The sequence below is a fragment of the Pygocentrus nattereri genome, chromosome 3 (genome assembly GCF_015220715.1).
Source record: "Pygocentrus nattereri isolate fPygNat1 chromosome 3, fPygNat1.pri, whole genome shotgun sequence".
NCBI lineage: Eukaryota > Metazoa > Chordata > Actinopteri > Characiformes > Serrasalmidae > Pygocentrus > Pygocentrus nattereri.
Genome location: NC_051213.1, coordinates 17,096,498 through 17,109,215, shown reverse-complemented (window position 1 = coordinate 17,109,215; position 12,718 = coordinate 17,096,498). Strand labels below are relative to the sequence as shown.

The 12,718-nt window shown below is 41.4% G+C and overlaps 1 protein-coding gene across 2 annotated transcripts in view; it reads right to left on the bottom strand.

Moving 5' to 3' along the window:
* ldlrad4b (low density lipoprotein receptor class A domain containing 4b) overlaps positions 1–12,718 on the bottom strand; it is a 90,162-nt gene that overhangs the window by 10,095 nt on the left and 67,349 nt on the right. For both annotated transcript variants that reach the window (XM_037536686.1, XM_037536687.1), the window contains one exon: positions 504–658. In XM_037536686.1, coding sequence (XP_037392583.1) covers positions 504–658 — 155 coding nt within the window. The remainder of the gene's footprint in view (positions 1–503; positions 659–12,718) is intronic.

The following is a 12,718-nucleotide window of genomic DNA, read 5'->3' as shown; positions in this document are numbered from 1 at the left end:
CTGGTGTCTAGACAGAGCTGGGATGAATTTAATCATTATGGCTGTGTCTGTGAATGAGACTACTGCAGGTATTTATCAGAAAGCTGGCGAATGGGACCCCCAACCAATATGCAGTGCTTAAAGTAACAATCTGGCATTGGTGAAACAGCAACACAGCCACCCCAAATAACTCTCACTGCTGGAGGCGACGTATCTGTCAAGCCAGTTCGCCAGATACGGAGTTTGACTTTACTTTGCTAATGTTCCAGACTCTGTACTGCCTTGAGCTTATAATTAAAGAGTGTTAATGGGTTTTGTTTAATGATGCCATCACCTCCTGCAGTTGGAAAATTCCAGACATTGCCCACCCCCTAAAACATACACAGAAAATACTGACCTAGAGTGGTGCAGGTCAATGTACCTGGCACATTGAACAGGAATGAAAAATTTATTAACTAACATACTTTATTTACACAGCGAGTGAAGACAGAGACAGACATTTAATGGTATTATTTGTGTCTTACCGGCTGCAGAGAGTGCTCTTGTCTCCTGGCCTGGCCCGGTCTGCTCATGAAGGACCATGTAGAAAGCTTATAGTGGTTCAAAAGACAGATAATGACCACCACCATCACCATCATCACCACGATTATTATCATTATCTGCACAAACTCCAGTTCAGCTGCAGGAGAGAGAGAAAAAAAAGATTTAGAACAATGTTACAGAAACACACCACCACTGCAAATCTGCTTTAAGGCTGGTCATCATTGGGAGTTCTGAGTTGAGAGAATAGAGGTCTGCTGTTTTCATTTTGACCACAGGATGGCAGCAGAGAACAGTATACTGGACTCAGCAGAAGCCACGGGCCTCAGAATGCAGAACTGGCGCAAGTTCTTATTTTCTTATTAATACCTCCTTAATACAGAAGAACCTATTCAACTCCCATGATCTGCACTTCAAAAACTCAGCAGACATATGAAGGCCACAAGTTACAGTAACATTTGTTCCATGATGTACAGAAAGTCTAAGAAATCTTGCCCGAAAACTGGCTCAAGGTGTTTGATAACTACTATTCACATGTCCCATTTAAACTCCACTTCCCTCCCAAAAAAGTGAAAAAATAATTAGATGACTGGACTGTAATATGTAAAAAGGCACAGTCTCCCTGGTACAGCCAGCCATTACCCAGACAGACAGGCAAAGCAAGACAATGCTGGCCTATCTCCGGCAGCCAGACAGCCCGCGGCATTAGAGCGGGTAGCTGTGATATGCCAGCCAGCCCCAGACTGTAGGCCCAATCTGATTAGGCTAGACGCTGTGGCTGATCCAGGCTGCAGGAGGGGCCAGACAGGCCTTCGGCTCGCTGAGACAGACGATTCTAGAAGTGTTGGGTCTGCAGAGCGCACATTTTAAAGTGCGAAACAGAGAAGCATTATCTTTTGGAGCAGACTGAGGGTGCTGTTGGATCGTCTGGAGAGAAAGCGGCTGGAACCCGCGCCACAAAATTGCCCGCAGTGCAGCAGCACACATCAGAGGAGACAAACACGGCTTTTCTCCAAATTTAGGCCACAAGAGCAGAGCTGGGAAACTGAGAGATTAAAGCAAAGGAGAAAAAAAAAAAAAAGAAGACAGAAACGGGGCAGAGAATGCGCTATAAAGTGACTTGAGTTGTACTACACACTTGTACAGCACTAAATCAGCATTATCTTGACTGCCACAAGCTAAGCTACACAATAAGCAACTCACCTGACATTGAAGGCTATAAATCACTGACAGACTCACTCACTGACAGTGAGCTACACAAATGAACTCATAACTACTGAATGAGTGCTAAGTGTGTTACATCAGTGATGGTGTGACGCAAGAGAATTAAACATCTTAAAGGCGGCTTGAAGCATTCAGAAAGAAAAAAACAAAAAAACTTTACAGAATGTGCTAACCCACCTTTGAGAGTACTTTAAAATAATATAATTAAAAAAAAAAAAAGCTCATCAAGGTCTCTCTTACACCAGTGAAATGTTATCAACCTCGTGTCGAGCATTACTGAAAACTGCACTATTGTGTCATCTTACTGAACCACCAAACGTCCCATTATCTCACGGTGATGTGTATCAATATCCATCTTTAGTCTTTACTCATAATAATGTGGCTGATACTGAATAAAAACTAGCAGGGCCAGTTAGCATGACATCATGCCACCACTGTCTGTTTGAACTATCAATTTAATGACTCATTGTGTGGGTGATGTATCATCACAACATTGTAACCTGATGCTTGAGTATTTAACCATAGCCATAGTCTGGGTAACCAGAAAGACTTCACTAATCCCTTATCTGTTACTTAACATTCAACAAAGCTTAAAGTCAATGTGAATTAGAAAACATAACCCATTTCCTTTTGTACCATAATGTATTTCTGAGCAAAACTCAGTATTAGAGAGGGTCTCTGAGATAGCTCAGTGTTTTCCCTTGATGACTGATGTGGTGGTGGTAGGGAGAGGTGAGATTATTGGTTAATATTATTTTCTCCACTTGCTGGTGCATGGTGAGGTCATCCAAACTCTGAAGATGAAAAGGCATTTTCTAGCCCCAAACCTTGTGTTAGGCAGTATTCTGTAAGGCAGAACTAAATCCCTTGACCGAATAGTTTGAATTCATCAGCATTCTGCTACTGCAGTACACAGCATGCAATTCGCAAGCACATCATATGAACATTGGGAAATCCTTACAGTATCAACCAATCCTAAGTGCTAGCCCTGCCACTAATCTACAGGGTGATAAACAAGCAAACCGTAACGGTTTAAAAAACATCTACCCCAAAGCAGTTGCAGTTAGTGTAGGCATATTTATAGCAGATTTTACAGGTCCTTCTGGCTGGTTCTGTCTCTAATATAACCAGGGACACGGACATACAAGGAAAAAAAAAAGTCAATTTTGAATTCAGGATCACTTTCAGCAGGATATCAGGATATGTAGCTTTAATATAAAAGAGCTACATATAGAACTGATAATCATACACAAAAATGACTTACAAACACTGAAATCTGACCTAAATTTTGTAGTAAACAATTAGTATTTATTCATTATGACTTCCATGTCGTCAGTGATTGGGAAATCTTGCTTCTGAGGCCTATATTAGAATACTCAACTGAATTGTATTTCAATCCAAATTCCACATTAATTATTGCATTTGAGATTCCATCATCACTGAAGGTCCCCAATATAAATCTCTAACATTCACAAGAATGAAAGGCTTTGCAAAGCAGTCTAATTACATAACCTTATGTAGGAAGTTGAGATTGAGAAGGAGCATCTATGATCCAACTGAGCAGACTGTGCATATTTACAGCTTAGCCTGTGAAATCCTCATATTTCTTCATAGGCTGATTACACAGCGGACCTGGAGCTCCCGGCCCAGTCAGACCCTGCAGTCAGAACCAAACCTATATAAGGTAATGGCCTGGAGCTCTGCTCATCATGGCCTGAAGCTATGGGCTTTCAGTCTAAACAAATGCAGTGTATAAAACATACAACACAGCACTTGTTCTATTAGCCTATTTGGCCAGGCATTATGAAAGGAAGTAGTTAGCAAAATGGGGCCAATTGACCTGTTTGGACAAGTCCAGCTAAATTGACAAAGCCTGGCTGCTTAGGAGCAACACTCTGAGAAAATAAAAAGTGAGAGAGAGGGTGAGAGAGTGAGAGTGAGAGAGAGATAGAAAGAGAGCGAGGGGTCAGTACTGGAAAATGGACGGTGGCTCTTAAGCTCTGGCTTTCATTTTAAGATAGACAGAATGAATAAGGAGCAAGCACTTCTCCAATGGAGTGGCACTGCCGGATACTGGATCTCCTGTCCTGGTCTCCTAGCGACATGCACACACTCTCTGCCCCAGATACCACTGGCAATGCCATCCCCTCTCTTTCCCTCGCTCTCTTGCGCTCTCTCTCCCTCAGGGCCATCCAGCTGCCATTATTGCCATGGAGACACAGCCCTCAGCATCCGTACCCACAGAGACACTGAACACTGTCATGGCACACACTCTCGCGCACGTACAGGCACAGACACAGACACAGAAATGAGGAAAGAAATAGACGGAAAACTACGGGCCAACTACAGGGCGGCAGACAGTGAGATAAAGAGCTGAATAAAAAGCAGACAGAGTGGGTGCGAGGAACAGCATTAGCCCAAAACGCCGGAGGCAGCCAGCGCTCAGTGCAGCCAACACAGAGAGGCTGCAGATCCATCAGCCGCTTTACTGTCACCAGGCAGAACAGAGCAGCACATGACACAGCTGAGTGAGAGACGAGAGACAGCGGGCCACTCACAGGGAGTGAGTGCCAGACATGAGGAGGGTATGTGTGAGAGAGAGTGAGAGGGAAAGGATTAAAAAAAAAAAAAAAAAAAAAAAAAAAAAAAAAAAGTGTGAGAGACCAACTCATTTCACATATGCAGTAACCTGGGAATATGATTGCAAATTGCTAAAGCTGTCATGTCACCATGAATCAAGATGCTTAATGCTTTATTGATTCTGAAATGCATGTATAGCTACTGCAACTAAATGTAAAGCCATAGCCTCTTTAGAGCATGACATGAAAGGACCCGTAAATTAGAAAAGCACTTAACAATACATAAATGAAACAGAAGCAACTATTGATTTTGCAAGTTAACTGGAAATGTTCAATGTTTAAAGGGGCCATTTTAGGGAAAACCACACTTTTATTTGTAAAAATTCAATGTAAACAATGTTAACATTCCAAAAGGTACCATTCACTCCCTATTCCATTTAGTAACCATATAGAAACTATATAAGTTTGTTGTTTTTTGAAGATATGGGTGCTCTAGTATGCACTGGAGCATTTGCAGCTGAGTGTGCAAAGATTGGTATGTGGATCAGCACCTCCAAACCCGAGTTCATGGTCCTCACCCAGAAAAGAATGGCATTCCCCTCCCAGGTAAGGGTGGTAAAGGACCTGCCCTAGGTGGAGGAGTTTAAGATTGGCCACAGGCTGGGACAGGCTGCAGCAGTAATGTGGTCACTGTACCGGACTACAGTGGCGAAGAGGAAGCGGAGTCATAAGGCAAAGCTCTCTGTTTACTAGTCCATGTACATGTGCACCCTCACCTATGGTCATGAGCTTTGAGTAATGAATGAGACTGCAGACAGAAGTGGTAGAAATGAACTTTCTTCACAGGATGGCGGACTACCCTCTTCTTGATGGGGAGAGGAGCTCAGTCAACTGGGAGAAGCTCAAAGTAGAACTACTACTCCACACTGACAGGAGCTAGTTGATGTGGTTCGGGCATCTGATTAAGATGTCCCCTGGCCGCCTCCTGTTGGAGGTACCAACACAGAATGGCCAACTGGGTCGAGACCCCGAGGTTGTCCTAGGACCTGGTGGAGGGATTATATCTCCAAGTTGCCCTGGGTTGAGTTGTGAGGTTGTGAGGGCCAGTTCAAATAAAAATCTTGCCTGGTCTCGATCTTGAATAAGACAGCTGGAAATAACAGTTTGATTAGGGATGCACCAATTTGAAAAAGTAGTCTGTATCAGGACCAATACTGACCTTGTTAAAGAGATTGAGTAGCGGCCCAGGAGACTCACAGACCAATCACATGTGATTTAAATATCACACGTGACACTACTCAGGCAATTAGATCTGTGCATTACAATGAGCACCGCAATTCGAGTGAGTGACGCACACACGAGAGGGACGAGTAGAGAAACTGTAGTCAGAGAAGCCAGTGAGCCAGATCGTTTAATATGGTGTTCTCCAAAAAAGAGAAAACTGACAATAAATATTGTTGAAATATTACTGAAATGTACTTTAATTGATTTGACGTTCAGTTGTTGACTGTATAAGATGTTGATATAACTACTAGACTACATCAGTAAACAGTATATGGCACTGAATCATAATGCAAGTTAGACATTATGATGTTCCGGACCTTTGCTTGAGGAAATTTTCTTTGACACATCTTTCACATGTGGTCTTCTGCTGTTTAAGGCCAACTGCCTCAAGGTTCGACATGCTGTGCATTCAAATAAGCTGTTCTGATCACCACTGCTCTAAAGAGAGGCTATAAGACTTAATATAGCCTTTCTGATAGCTTGAACAAGTCTGGCCACTCTCCTCTGACCTCTCTCAGCAATGAGGCGTTTCTGCTAATTCACAGATTATTCTTCATTTCCCCCCCCCCACACCATCCTGTGTAAACTTTAGAGAAAATCCTAAGAGCTGCAGTTTCTGAAGTACTCAAACCACCCCATCTGGCACCAACGACCACACCACACTCAAAGCTACTTAGATCACATTGCTTTCCTTCATTCTAATGTTTGACCTGACCATCAACTGAAGCAATTGATCTGTGTATGCATAATTTTATGCTCTGCACTGTTGCCATGATGAGCACAGTGACTCTATTGAGTGATGCACACAGAGGGGAGGAACGAGTAGAGAAACTGCAGTCAGAGAAGGAAGTGAGCCAGATTATTTTACATGGCGTTTTCTAAAAAGAGAAAACTGACAAATATTGTTGCACATTCAAAAATGCGGTTCTGTTTACCACTGTTCTAAAGAGAGGCCATAAGACATGTAGCTTGAACAGGTCTGGACACTCTTCTATTGGATGATTAAATAATGGCCAGTGTTCCTAACAAAGTGGGCAGGCAGTATATTTTATTCGGTATTTGTTTTGTCTTTCAAATTTACAAAGCAGTCACAGTCTCACATTACCTTACACATAGAAAAATGACCCCTAGCAGCTCCACACAGAGATTTCAAACTGAAGATGGAAAATAGCAACACTGGTATCAAATCAATACTCTATATCAGCCAATACTCAGAGTCCAGGCATTGGAAACCATATCATAAGAGAAAGCGGGATCAGTGCATCCCTAGTTCACTGACAGCCAGACTAAATTTACTGGCTAGGCACACAAAAACCACTGACCACCAGAATAGGTATATAACAACAATTTTGCAAAATCTGAAGAGAAGAGACTCCAGCGACACAGGATGAAGGACTGGATGTATGTTTGTGTCCGTGTATTGTGTCTGAATGATGTCCTATTTCTATCTTGTGAGTGTGAGAGAAAGGGAGAGAATTACATTACCCTCACCATCTGAACGCCCTCATGCAACAAAACACACTTTCCCTGAATAATTCACTTTCTGGTGAGACAGAAAGGCAGCACCTCGCAGGAACCTAACCATTAACATCTGTAACACACATCAAACTGAGCGAGCCAAGACAAAGACAGAAGCAGAAGGCCCAGACGTTGCATCATGCCATGCTGAGGACAGATGCTTCGCTGACTCACTGCAGGGCAAGAGGATCTGCCAGCCTGATGCTTTCCTGTGAGGGTTATGCTGCACACAGACAAACGATACTACCTTCAACATAAGCAATGAACAATACCAGTCAGTCTGGCCCTCTTAGGAATAAACTAGTTAAGACCAGTTATGGAATAAATATCTATACCTTAATACAGGGTAGTAAGGTACAATACTGAAGCTTCTCACTAAGGCTTTTAGTGAATTATTTGCAGAAGGGCAGCACCATGTTGATATTATTACACTGTAATAATAGTAAAAATAGTAGTATAATAGTAAAACATTGTCTAATCAATGATGAGATGGTTAAAGATTGTGTTACATTACTGACTTAAAGACTGGTTAAAGACTGACTTGCATTAATATTGTTTAATGCTTTTTTGGACCACTTAAATGCTTTAAATCCTTCCAAACACCCACAGAAATCATCTGGAACATCTAAGATCATCTTGGATAGTTACACAAAAAGGAAAAAAACATTAGCAGCATATTTGAATTTTGCAGGCGTATGCAATATCAATATTGGTCAGTAAAAGCCAATACTGTGGCAACAACTAACAATACATTGCGCAAAACGTAAAATATGCACCGAAGTACCAAAACTGTCATTTTTCAAACTGTCAAAAGACCCGTTCTTTAAGCTAGGCACCTGACTACATTTGGGGGGAAGTGCACCTAAAACTGGCACTTTTTGGTTGTTTTATAAAAACAAATCAACTAATTGACACCTACAATGAAAGTAATAATTGATTGGTTAAATTTTTAGGAAACAAACATTACATAGAGAGCTGCTCACTACAGAAAGCTACACTACACCACAGATACTGAAGGAATTGACGTGGACACTTATTCGGTTTGTCAGGGCATCTATGGATGCCACATCACTTTGACAAGACACCAAAGTGTTTTGACAGGCTTTTCTGAATCTGCATGCCACCATATTAAAGACAGGCATTTTGTCATCCAGCTATAAACATGCATTTTTCATTGCCAGGGGGGTGGAGGGTGGGGGTCGTCTGGTGTTTTAAATGGCTAGATCACACAGGTGGTCTTTGTGCTAAAAATCAAAGGCTTGCAGCACAGAGGGATGGGGAGAGCACAACACGCTGACAGACTGGCATCCCACTGGGCATCAGAAGAGCAGGCAGCCGATTCAAGCCCTGCAGTTCAGCTGTGGCACAAACACTGCCAGTGGGAAGAGGCCATCCCACCCAGCACGCCAAGCTGCAGCCTCCACTCTGAGGCTATGCTACAGAGAAGCTCTCACCATCAATAACACCTCTAAAGGAACACAGACATCATAGTAAAGATGCCCAACTGAGTGTCTGTCCATCAGGAGAGAAAAGGCACTACAGAGAATAAAAGGCGTCTTACGGGTCTTGCGTACTTACGTGTGAAATGTCAGTAACTGTACTTTCACTTGCTGATGGAGAAGCTGAGCCTGGCATGCACCTGAATTGTACTAGATCAAAGAAGAACTTGCATCTGTTAAGCTTGTGTTAATTTCCACACATGATCAGGGGCACAGAACTGGCGTTTGGGACGGTTAATGGTTTTAACAATGTCGATTCCACTATTACAACCATGTACATCTTTCTGCGGAGCAGTATCGTAGAACAACCCTAAAGAACCTTTCCTCAGATCATTTGTTGAGGAACTATTTTGTAAATGAGATGTCACCGTGTGAAGAACCTTCACACAGTTTAAATGAATTTCACATAATCTCCTGAAAAGAATAGGAGCTGTAGGTTTGACACATTAATATTAAATAAATTTGTTGGGGCTTCTGGGTAATTTTACATCAAATACGTGTTAAGTTTTTTCCCCCTCATGCAAAAAAAAGAATAACTTGCACTTAATAGGCGTTTTAAATTGAATAAAAAATAAATTAAACAGTGGTCTCCGTCACAGTTCTATATTTATTTGAATAACTGAATAACATTTTTTGATGAGAAGTTCAATGAAATCAATTAATACTATAATATTACAGCATATACTAAACCGTCATAATAAAATGCATTAGCGCTTTGTAAACATTTTTAGTATATTGTAACATATTCACACATTAAACTCCTAGCAAACACATCTCTCAGTGTCAGGTCTTATTAGCTTAGGAAAATATTAGCTTGTTCAATTGCTGAAGCTAGTTAGGCCGGTTCATCTCAGTCCTGGGCCAGGGACCCTGATTTTTTGTGTTTCACCTGCTTTAATTATCAACTATCAAGTCCTTCATGAGTTGAGTCAGGTAGAGTGGAACAGTGCTAGAAAAAGCTCCTCCATTAAAAAGTAAAAATGGGCTTAACTAGATAAATGACATGCTTTATTGGTCTTTCCATCAGTGTCCCTTTGTTTAAGCAGATCTCTTTTTTTCTATTCAAGGCTGACTGAAACAAATAAGCATTTGTTTAGTCTAGAGATTTCCATATCACAGTCAGAGGGCACAATAGTTCTTGCCCACATTATCACATGGCTGTTTAGTCACACATAGTTCAGGTCAGTGCTTTGCTGAAATGATCATATGGGTACCAAGCTCCAGTGCCAAAATGCCACCCTTAAGGGTTGTCAGGTTCTGTGAATGAGCAGCTATTGAAATGACAATTATGGTTTTACCAGCTGTGCTTCAATCTTAATGAATAAACATGTTCACAGTCTTTCAGTCAACTGACCCTGGTTCCTCAAGTTCAAGTATTCATATACACTTCCTCCAATCCTTGTCAGAAAGTTTCACTCCCCCACAGTCAGCAGAACTTTTGGAAAGAGAATGTGTCTGAGGAGCCATTGTGCTTCAAGGCGGAGATGCTCAGCTGTGTCATTTCTCTGCAGCTATGTGGGACATGTCTAGAGGTGCAAGTGGAGAAAATCAAGTTGCCTACTTTTTTTTACTAGTGGTCTTGCCTTGGTAGTATGGATTCTTATTTCTGAAAGAATGTGAAGATTATAATTAGGTGCCATTCCTTCCCCTTATCCACATATAATTGAATTCTATTTTGGGAAAGGCTTCATTGCTGGCAGGCACACCTTGGCATGTTGTGTTCAACCAAAACAGAAAGGTGCTTTCATGTCAGCCAAACCTACTTGTACCAACTTGTAGGCCTACACATGAGCTTGCCAAGTCCACAGAGTAAAACAATCAAGACAGAAGCTTTTGGAGAAAAAACACGGCCATGTTTTTTTTTTTTTTTTTTATCTTTTTATGTATTTTTTTTTAGTTAAAAAGTGCAAGAAGCGTGAAAGTTTGCCGGAGGGCATGCTTTGCATTGAAGAGAGTCTAAAAGATTTGTTAGAGAGAGAGAGAGAGAGAGAGAGAGAGAGAGAGAGAGAGAGAGAGAGAGAGAGAGAACAAACACGAACGAACACGAACATGTGAGAAAGGGAGGATGGGAAAGGAGAGGGGGGAAGAAAAGAAAAAAAAAAAAAAAAAAAGCACTCCAGTTTTCTAAAACATTCGTCCATGACCGCTAGCTGAACCTCCACGTAAAGTCTCAGCTGGGTGGAAACTATACTCCTCCATTTGAGAGTGCTAGAGCAGGGTTGGAAGAGAGTTCAGCGGTGACATTTTCAAAGAGCGAGTTCAGATGGAGGAGACGGAAGAACAGTAGAAGGAAGAGACAAGAGCAACCTGAATATGATGAGAACAACTTGTTTCTGGGCTTCCTGTCAACACCATCCCACCTCATACAAACTTTAACAACTGTTAAATTATTGTTCATTCATCATAAACAGAGTAGTTCTTAAAAACAGAGCAAGCGGATTGATGTTCTGCTTCTAGACCTCTGGCTGAGCTGGGTGGGGAGATCAGCAGTAATGGCTAGGTTAGTGTCAGAGCACACTGACAGGCACTGTGACTCTGATCTTCATCAATAATTCACACTGGATCCTCAGGCTGTTTTCACAGCAAACTGCAACATAGAGCCAAGCCATTACTGTAAGTTCAAGTAAACTGCTCTACTTTTCAGAAAAGTTTTTTTTTTAAATAAGACTGTATAGCCTACCTTAAAATATCCAATCTTGGTGATTAAATACTGGATTTTTCTTTATTTAGCTACCAAGAAGGATACTGTATCCCAGTGTGTGCTTCCAGGCTAGTCAAACCACTGTGCAATTATGGCAACGAACTGCTGAAATCAATCCACTATAGAACTAAATAAGATTTTTTTGGTATGCCTTATTGATCTGTGGGGACATGCTGATTGTCCGATAAAAAAAAAAAAAAAAAAGAAAACATACAGCTTTGTTAGCATTCTCTGAAACAGAACTCCAGCACTCCTGTAAGGTTTCAAACTGTGAAACCATACAGACTTATTATAGAATAATGACTCTCACTCCCAGAAATGTGACCCAGAAATTTACTGACAAATTCCCAGATTTGCCTGCATATGGAAAAATGCTTTGTGCTGCTTTGGTTACAATGCTGTAATGAGCCATGCACCAAATGCTGTTTCACTGCATCAATCTCATTGATGATCTCATTGATGGTTGACACGTCATATTTGCAAAAGCAGAACTTGATAGAGCTGAAACTTTCTGTGGAAAACCTCTCATACTAAAATGTTTGCGACCAAGGCTAATAAAAATTATTCAATAAACAAACTTTAAGTAAACAATTCTAGAAGATATTAAGAGCACTGGATATCTGTAAAATTGCACAGAAGTTGTGGGCAAAATATTAGGCACTTTCACTAAGATTATGTAAAAATCACAATTTGCTCAAATTTACTTTGGAGAGAGGGAAACACTAAACAAAATAAAGTCCTAAAGATAAAAAGACCCTCAAGAGGAAAGATATTCTAATGAACCAAATCAGCTCCATTAAAATGGCAAATTTAGAACAGAGACTGGAAATACTGTGTCTGAGTCTGACAAAAGCAACAAAAGTCCTCTAGCTGAAGACATTAGCAGTGGGAATAAGAAATGGGTAACAATCCAGTCTATTCATTCATCAAGGCCCTTTGTTTATAGTGCACCAGGCACTTCCCCCTGCTTGAGATGTAAAGCTGTGAGACAGGGAGCTGGAGGTTATGGGGCTGCTGGAGACAGTCACTGAATACGCTCATCACTACAGCAACAGCAGGAGAAAGTAGGCCTATCCAAAAGTGCCCAGGCTATGGACACAATAAACACCTTTTAGCACCAAATTTATCACTGCTTTCACCAAGAAACGGACTCACAACTATAGGGCTATAGAGTAACTTACTGCAGTTGTCTAATTCAGCGGTTCCCAGTCTGGTCCTGGAGTTTTGTTGCTTTACATATCAACCTCAAATCAGGAAAGGCTTGATAATACTGATTAGTATCAAGTGTATCTGAGTGAGAAAATGTGCAGGACGTGATAGTCCTGGACGGGGACCAGGAACCACTGGTCTAGCCCAATGCTGACAACAGTAGTAACAGTGAAACTGAAAGAGTA